A 9,190-nucleotide genomic window follows, 5' to 3' on the forward strand; every position below is an offset into this window, starting at 1 on the left:
CATAATTTTATCTTGTGGCTTAAAATGTGAAAATTTTAAGCTTTATTTTAAGATACATTTTCTAAACATAAATATTTACACCAGATATATTTATTTGTGGCTCTAAATGAGTTTTATGGGGTTTCTTTTAGTTGAATTAGGCTATTAAGGTTATAGATCCCTGACCTAACTCAGTGGTTGTAAGTTAGATGAGCCAGTCTTTATGTATACAGCATTTTTGTTACACAATGAAGGCAAGAAAAAGTGTTCTACGTTAGATAAAAACAGGAAGAAACTTAATATGATAAATTTGCTTTAGATTTTAAAACTGGATTTCACTCATTATTTTAAATAGGGGCTATATTTTAGAAACCAATGGTCAACTTAGATTAATTTCAGATTAAATGCAAGTAAAAATCATCAACCAAGATCTTTATACTGACATATGCAGCTTCACAAAAATACCTAAACAAGAATATTTGTATCATCTGATCATTTGAGGGTTTTTTTACTCATAAATATTTAGTTTATTTCAAAGATTTTAGTCCAAAATACACAATTTAGCATATTGATGTATTTTGCCTTCAAGTTTATTTAATTACAAATCAACAAAAACTGAAAGAATAGAAAAATGTTTATTCAAAAAGATAATTACAACTGGTTATTTGAAGGATTTTAAAGAAATAACATATTTACAGAAGTCCACAGGAAGCCCAGAGGATCACTTTTCAGATCATAACCAGCAACAGAAGTGTGTTTAAATGTCCAACTTCCTGCATTTCCTAAGAAAAATCTCAGAAGGTTAAACATTACTCCTTCACTGTGATTTTCTGAGTTTCCTGAAAAGAATTTCAACTAAAAATCCTGAGATATTTGTAAATTTATTCCATGAGTCCAGATCAGTTGTCTGAGAAGTAAAAGTCTTCCTCGTCATCGCTTTCGGAAATTTCGCCATCATCTTCGGGGAACATCTCAAACACAAAAAAAGTGTCCTTTCCTGGACAGAGACATCACAGATTTAAGGCAAATAAACTGGAGTTTGTTTCATGTAAAATAAAACAAAATAAAGCCAGATGTTTGAGGTTAAAAAAAAGGACCGATTATAAATAATTTCCAAACATTTTTCCACCTTTAATGTTTACAGACGTGTATGTGTACCACATAAAGTTATCAGACAAATATTTTCTTATTTCAGGTCAGTTAGAATTACTAAAATAATTTCTATTTGCTAAATGCCAGAAGAATAAGAGAAAGAAATGTATTTATTGATATCATATAAGTGTACATACATTTCCTCAGTATTTTGTGGCCTTGCCTTTAAGCTGTATGACTTGTGTTAAAATGTTTCTTTATTAATACACTGAACTGAAATCAGGGGAACATCTAAAACGTGCCATTTACCTATATATCTACGTGGGCAGAAACGATTAATCTGACTAATCAAATATTTAAGTAATTGCCAACTAATTTAGTCATTGATTAATTGTTAAATGGAAAATACAGACTCAAAAACAGTCAGTTGCTAAAAAATCCCCAACATATTTAGAGCAATGATTAAACCAAAGCTGTTTAAAATATAGAAACTTTTGTTTTTAAAATAAAAAATATTTTGCCTGTAAATATGTTTTAGCCAAAACTCCTCATGTGGCATAGTTTCAGTCTCACCTGGTTCAAAATCACTACAGAAATGCAATGTTGTTGCATTTTAGGCAAGAAAATTTTCATTTTCTTAGTTACAAAATAAATTATTAGAATAATCGATATCTAAAATAATTGTTAGTTTATTGCTGCTTTGCTTGAGGCATATGAGGCAGTAAAGGTGAAAAATGTATGGAAATTACTTATAAAAGCATTTTTTTAAAATTAGTTTCTACAGGTTTAAGCGAGGTACGCCTACCTGTGTTAGCGCATCTTTGTACAGTTCGCTTAGCGGAAGGTGTGGGCGAGAACCTCTGAAAGATAAAAATAGGAGGTAAAGGTGTGATTTTTATATCCCGTAAATCTCTGAAAGAAAACCTTTAATTCACTAGAAGTCTGTACCGTTTTAGAAGACGAGGTTTTGCGGACATTAAACTGATTCTTCTTCATCCTCTTCTGTAGCTGGAAGACGTACTTGTCGTCATTTTTCCTTTAGAAGTGAAAAAATAAAACGTGAGATGCTCGTTTGTGTGTACTTTCCATGTGTTTCATGTTAGAAAGCAGATGAAGAGGCCTTACGTGTTTGGAGAGCCGAGCATGCCAGGAGTTATGTGCAAACACTGAGGCGTCTTCGCCTCAGGGAAACACGACGACATTGGCGTCTGAGGCTCCAGGTCTGATATCGCAAAATCGTGATCTTCACTCGAACACAAGGAGGGGATCTGAGCATCGACACAGAGAAAGGAGGACAAGTCCGCTCACAATGCTTCGTGCAGGGTTTCTGCAGGTTGCACCAACTCAAATTTAAGAATTTTAAAAGACTGTTATGAATGAAGTTTAAGACCTTTTATCACCACAGCAATGTCAAAAAGGAAATCGCATATATATGAAAGAATGGAAAACTATTGAGGAAGAAATGGTACCATTTCCATTCTCTTTTGGTTCCATGCTCTACTGCCTTTCCTAAATCTCCTTCTCAGCTGAATTTTAATTTTACTTCAAAATATATAATTCAACCAAATTATACATGTTCATTTTACTAGGAATGCTATCAAAAAGAGATTAACTTTACCAAAAAGTTATAACTAATGTACAGAAAATAGCTGTGTTGCTCCTTGGTGTGCAATTGTGGAATTTAATGCAAACTGACGCTATTTAGTGATAGTAAAATAAAATGTGAAGGACAGATAAAACTATATTTTAGCAAACTCCAAACAATTTAAGTGCCTGGTCGTGATCTGATATATTACACTTGAGTTAATTATGTGTTTAACCTAAAATTGCATTCTGCCATGTTGTCCTCCATGTCTTTTTTGTTTTTTAGTTAATTTCTATAAATTGGTTGAGTGATTTAATAGCTCTAGATCCTGAATAAGCTAAATAGTAACAACTTGTTGAAGTAAAAATTCTTCAACAGGTAAAACCCACTAAATAAAACATTAACTTATTTGCACAGAATACACGTAGCTTCGTCTGGGTTAGCAGCAGAAATGATTCAGTGGCGAAGACAAACGTCTTCAAGCTAGCTAGCTGGCTAGCTAGCAAGGGTATATTACCAGCTAGTTAGCGGTCACAGAACACAATAATCTCGTTCTTTTGTCCAACATATGTAAAATATTGCAAGTATAAGGAGGTATGATTGTGCTTATGCTGATTTTGTTTTGTATTCTCTGAAATTGTCACTGTCATTGTTGTTAATAAAGTTCGTATTTTTTAAAAAAGAACGTAATGAAGACGTTAATGTGCGGCTTAAACTGTTGCCTGACGATTTCGTAAGGAAAATAAAAACATAAACTTTACTAGATTAAATAGTTCCGCCACGGCAAAATTTAAGAATTGTAAGTAATGTATTTAAATTTAGGACATTTCAACGGCTTAATTTTAGAGACACGAATTTAAGATTTCTGCGATGGACCGGCGAACTAGAGTGTACCGCGGCTCTCCCCCTTTACGATAGGCACCAGCACCCCTCCCGACCATAAGATAATGGATGGATGGAAATAAAATCGCCCGAATCAGCCGATTAGGCGATGAAAACGCACCTCCATGCGTTTGTTCTGCATGTATGCCGAGCTGAAAGCATCGTCCACGTCGTCTCTGGGCAGATTCTCCAAGAACTGCCGCACCTGCTTCATCCTTTTAAGCGTTCCGACTCGGGCAGATATCACAGGAATCTCTGGAAGAGGACACAGATTCACAGCCCGCTGAAACACCACAGGAATACCTCAGAAATTCAGACACCTTCATCACACTCAAAAACCTACATTTTCCCGACTCTTGACCTTCTTCAGTGACCCTTACAAATATAGCATCCAGGCAGCCGTGTGCTGCAACTAACGATTATTTAGTCATTATTCTGATGATTAATCTGATATTTTGCAGATTTTTTTTATTTAACCACTTATGGCCTATTAATACAAATATTAGAAATTCATTAAAAGATGCAAATAATTATATATACATATATATTAAAAAAAACATTTTATTGCCTAAAATGCAACATCTAACATTCTTATAGTGAATTTCAACTGGGTGAAGCTACAACTGCACCACTTAATTAGTTCTGGGTGGAACATATTTACAGACAATGGTGTTTTTATCCTAAGTACAACATGTATTTACATATTTTGTACAGTTTTGGCTTAATTACTGCTCCGAATATGTTTATTTTTCTAAAGCAAATATTTTTTTTCCTGACTCTTTACTCCAGCTAACAATCAATTACTAAATTAGCTGAGAATTATTTCAACAACTGATTAATTGTGATTAATCCAATTAGTTATTGGTATATATGTATAAAACATGACCCCCATGCAGTCCTTAATCATTGTAATACAGAATTATATATTGTGCAGATCTAGTTATTAGTTATTCCAGATTGTTAGTCAAATTCATAGCGGTCGTTCCAACTGCAAAGCATCCATATTTACCTGCAGGTTTTGCCGCCACTTCCTTCACCTTTTTGCAGTTCTTGGTGCTTTTCTTGGGACTCTGGGTGTTTCCTTGGGAGGTGTGCTGCTTGTAGCACTCTTCAGCTGAACGTGTCCCCACCATCCTCGCTACCTTCGCCCAGTAACCCACTACGTGTCTGGGATAGCAGGTCACCGCCCTGGAAAAAAACACAAACATCGATTATCACACAGACCTACAAGCAGAAACTGAATACAGTAGCATCTATGAACAAATCTTAAGCAATCACTGCTAATTATTTAGCTTCTTTGATTGACCGATTGATTTTTTTAAACTCTTAAAAAGGCCATTTGCTGAAAAAACTTTATATTCTGAGCAGTAATTAAGCCAAAACTGACAAAAAAATATCAATAAACTTTATATTTAAGATGAAAAATAATTTTTTTTGCAAATATGTTCGACCCAGAAATCCTCAAATGACAGTTTTAGCTTCACTGGTTCAATTCCTGTTAAAAAAAATTAAATTCTCATATTAATCACCTTTTGAATCCAATTACTAAATCAATTCTTCGGTGTATTAATGTTAAGTCAAACAGAAAGGGCTGAACTTTTCACATGTTGATGATGGAAGTATGTTTTTTTGTTGTTGCAGATTTATCCTTTGCTACAAATGATTAAGCAAACTCTAAAGGAATGCTATATTATTGAATTTTAGGCAGGAATATGTTTATTTTTTTATTCAAAAAATGAATTTCATTATTTATTTACTTTCATCTTTTAATTAATTTCTGATAAGCGGTTATTAAAAAATCCTCAGAATGTTCCTTTTTTTGGTACTATTGATTTATCGTCAAAATAATCAATAGAATAATCGATAACTAAAATAAATGTTAGTTGCAGCCGTATTTCAGAGATCAATATCTGGTGAGGAAAAAGGTGATTTCCTTTTTTCCCTCAGAGCTTCATCTCATTCTTTGCGTGTTTTGGGAATATTCTACGTACTCCTGCAGTTTCAGGATCTCGTCCTCCGTCCACTCGTCTCCGTCTTTCTCGTGCGGAACAACAGCGCTGCCTTTGCTTTGTTGCCGTTTCCTGCCGGGCTTCGTCGCCGTCGCTGGTGGCGGCGCCTTCCTACTCCTGCTCTCTTTCTTCTTCTTCTCCTGCACCTCTTTCCTCTTTCCCCCTGCTCTGCTTTTCTTTTTCTCCTTTGGAGCTTCTGGGGACTGGCTGGATGAAACCTCATCATCCGGCTCTGATTTACCAGAACTCGTCAAAGCTTTCGCACTGCGCCCTCGTCTCCTTCTGGTGCTCGGCAACTCGTAATCGCACGACAGTCGGTTTGATGCCTTATTGCGAACTGGAGGAGACTCATGAGGATCTGTGACGGTTTCTGATGTTCTCGTTGGCGGCCTGGTGGCGTTCTGTGTCTGTTTCTTTGATGACCTCTCAGGTCCACGTCGTTTCTGTGGACTGGGGTCCGAACACGACCTTTTCTCTGCACCTGGACGCTGCCGGTTGCACCTCGTTCTGCCAGAAACGGCTTTTGGATTGCTAATCATCTCGTTAGATGAATCAGCGGTCTGGTCCCGGTTAGTCTCAGCTCTGTGCAGCTTCATGTCCGCCTTTAACCGTCTCGCTGGTACAGAGCAGCTCTCGTCTTGACTCGATTTGTGTCGCTTCAAACCTGGAAGCAAAGGAGACATTTGTGATGAGTCTTTGCACAATTCAGCGCCAAATGTTTTCCTCCGCTGACCGATGTACCGTCATTGCAGGGGAAGAGGACTTGCACCGGCTTCTTGGGCTTGTTCGTTAAAATATCCTGTGAGAACAAGAATATTAACAATTAGAAACTGGACAGGAATGGAACTAGCAATTATTTTAGTTTTTGATTAATCAGATTTAAAAAAAAAAAAAGCCATATAGGGGAGCTTTAACAGCTCCTATCAAGCATCCCTAATATCTGAATTATTATGTAAGGAAATAATGGCCAACTCTTCTTTCCAAAATTGCTTTAATTCAGACATGTTAGAGTTTAAATTTTTTAGGGCTGCAACTAACAATTAGTAATATATTATTCTGGCAATTAATTCAGCAAAAAATTGGCACATTCTAAAGATTTTTTGTTTAACCGCTTAAGCCATTTTTATACCTCAGAAATGCATTAAAAGATTCAAATAAACAAAAAAATTATTTAAAAAAGGAAATTAACATTTTATTGTTTAAAATTCAATAATTTACCTTTCCTTTAGTGTGATTTGTAGCAAAGGATGCATCTGCAGCTTGTGAAAAGTTCAGCCCTTTCTGCTCAACGTAACATCAGTAGGGCTGATCTGTCAATTATTTTTTGGATTAACGATTAATAATTGATCAAATGGTGCCAAATATAATAATTTTTAACAGAATTTGAATTGGGTGAAGCTGAAACTGCCACTTGACGAGTTTTGAGTAGGGCATAATTTGTATTTTATTAGTTTAAATGCAAAATGTATATATTTTTTGTAATGTTTTGGCTTAATTACTGCTCTGAGTGTTACTTTTTAAGCAAATTGCCTTTTTTCAGTTTGTATACTCTTGATAAAGATTAATCAATTATTAAATTAGTTGATGATTATTTCAATAATTGAATAATTACGATAATCCGATAAATCATTTAGTCGCTGGATATCAGCATTGGTTCTCCGTATATTTTAACCCTTTATCAGGCCTTTCAGATCCTTCAGGACGTAGAAATAACAAAAAATAGACTGAACGATTGATTGATTATCAGTGATTGGTCATTGTGATGTGTGCTTACAGGGCTGGTTGCCTCGTAACCCTCGTGGATGGTAACGTTCATCTGAGCGTCCAGGATTACTCTCCCTCCCTTCCAGTACTCCAGAGGAGGCTTGATGACCCGGCCGCTTCGCGACACGTTGAGGGAGGAGGCAGAAGGAAGCGACTCGGCTGGAATTAGAAAATAAAAACTCAGAAACAGATCTAAGTTAACGCCCAGCATCCCATCTGTTCATGTTGTTCTTACGTGTTTTTACAGATTTTATTTTCTGCTGCCTCACAGGCCTGGAAGGGAGCTGGGATTCATTCTTAGCCAAAATGGCGGCATCCTTGTTCTTCTTCTCTGCCTGCCTGCAGAAACAAGATAATATTTACTCATAAAAATAAGGAAATTGATATGAAAATGCTGTATGGGTATAAATGTCAGGAGATGTTTTTCCTCTAAAACGTGATCGATGGGTCAGGGCTGAGCGATATGGCTCAAAAATAAAATCTGATTTTTTCATACCAGATCAATCAATTTTGTTTTTGCTCACTTTCTTTTCTAAAAGATAATTAACAGAAAATATTTCCAAGAAGTGACTTTTGTTTCAACCATCCCTTCTGTGAGATGTCTGAAGTATCAGGGCCAGGATAAAAGAAATTTTATTTATTTATTTTTATTTAAATACAAGAATAAAGTTATAATATCAGCAGAAAAAAAAAATTACAAGTATTATCTCTATAATCGAAACCAAATTATAACTTCACAAGATCGTAGCTTATTTTGTTGTACAGTGGTCTTGAATTCAAAGTTCAAACAAATAGAAGCAGTAAAACAGCTTGTCAAACAAGATGGCCGCCCAGCCATGCTGACATCACTCTGGAAACCCATTGGTGGGAAAAAAAATCCAGATGTTTCAAAAATTAAATCTTCAAAAACCCAGAATTTCACTTAAAATGGAAAAACTGGAAAGGTCACGCCACCAGTTTGGCAGTATATCAGATATCTAAACCAAAAAAACGAATCAATAACTATAAATATCGACTGATATGAAACTTTTATGCTGTGATACTTTTTTTAGCCATATTGTCAAGCCTCTTACTCTTTCGACTCCGACAGAAACGTCTCATAAATTGCCTTCCAGTTTGAAGGGAAGCCATTCACAAACTTCTTCAAGAACTTCTTTGGAAAATCTGAGGGAACGAAGAGAGAGAATCAAGAGAAACTCACTTTCTTTTCTAAAAGACAATTAAAGCGGCCATTACGATTTGGTGTTAATTCCTACCAGAGGCGAGTTTGATGTTCATCGGTCCCATCAGAATGTACACCCTGCCGGAGACAGTCTTCAGCACCGATCTGGAGATCCGCTCGGTGATGACGTTGCTGTTCCACTGAATGTTCTCCTCTCTGGGAGGAAAAGAGAAACAAAATGGAAGCGTTCACTCTAAAATCTCACCGCTAAGGTACGAAACAAGGCTGGGCGATAAAACAACTTTATCGATTTATCAAATTTTTGGTTTTGAAGGTTAAACTTTGAGAAAATCCCAATTTCTTTTCCCCACCAATGCACTCATTGGGTTTCCATAGTACAGCGTAATGTCAGCACGCACAAGGCGGCCATCTTGTTTTACAGCTTCTATTTATTTAGACTTTGAATTGAGGTCAACGCTACAACGAAATACAAGGGAAATACGATTTTATTTTTTTACTCTGAGATTAAAATCACAATATTACAAGAATAAAGTCATATGACAAAAGAATTGAAATGGTATGAGAAGAAAGTCATAATTTTACCAGAATAAAGTCATAATTTTACCAGAATAAAGTCATAATTTTACCAGAATAAAGTCATAATTTTACCAGAATAAAGTCATAATTTTACCAGAATAAAGTCATAATTTTACCAGA

General features: G+C 35.7%; 1 protein-coding gene across 1 annotated transcript in view; it reads right to left on the reverse strand.

Moving 5' to 3' along the window:
* Positions 1-595: 595 nt before the first annotated feature.
* Positions 596-9,190, reverse strand: part of mis18bp1 (MIS18 binding protein 1) — a 13,337-nt gene continuing 4,742 nt past the window's right edge. The window contains exons 5-16 of the mRNA XM_007561161.2: positions 8,568-8,689; positions 8,385-8,475; positions 7,547-7,650; positions 7,322-7,470; positions 6,289-6,346; positions 5,530-6,211; positions 4,548-4,726; positions 3,660-3,793; positions 2,197-2,339; positions 2,020-2,107; positions 1,877-1,931; positions 596-976 (exon numbers count right to left, since the gene is read on the reverse strand). Of these exons, the coding sequence (XP_007561223.1) occupies positions 879-976; positions 1,877-1,931; positions 2,020-2,107; positions 2,197-2,339; positions 3,660-3,793; positions 4,548-4,726; positions 5,530-6,211; positions 6,289-6,346; positions 7,322-7,470; positions 7,547-7,650; positions 8,385-8,475; positions 8,568-8,689 (1,903 nt within the window). The 3' untranslated portion in view covers positions 596-878. The remainder of the gene's footprint in view (positions 977-1,876; positions 1,932-2,019; positions 2,108-2,196; positions 2,340-3,659; positions 3,794-4,547; positions 4,727-5,529; positions 6,212-6,288; positions 6,347-7,321; positions 7,471-7,546; positions 7,651-8,384; positions 8,476-8,567; positions 8,690-9,190) is intronic.

This window comes from Poecilia formosa, unplaced genomic scaffold (assembly GCF_000485575.1).
Source record: "Poecilia formosa unplaced genomic scaffold, Poecilia_formosa-5.1.2 Scaffold123, whole genome shotgun sequence".
Classification (NCBI taxonomy): Eukaryota; Metazoa; Chordata; class Actinopteri; order Cyprinodontiformes; family Poeciliidae; genus Poecilia; species Poecilia formosa.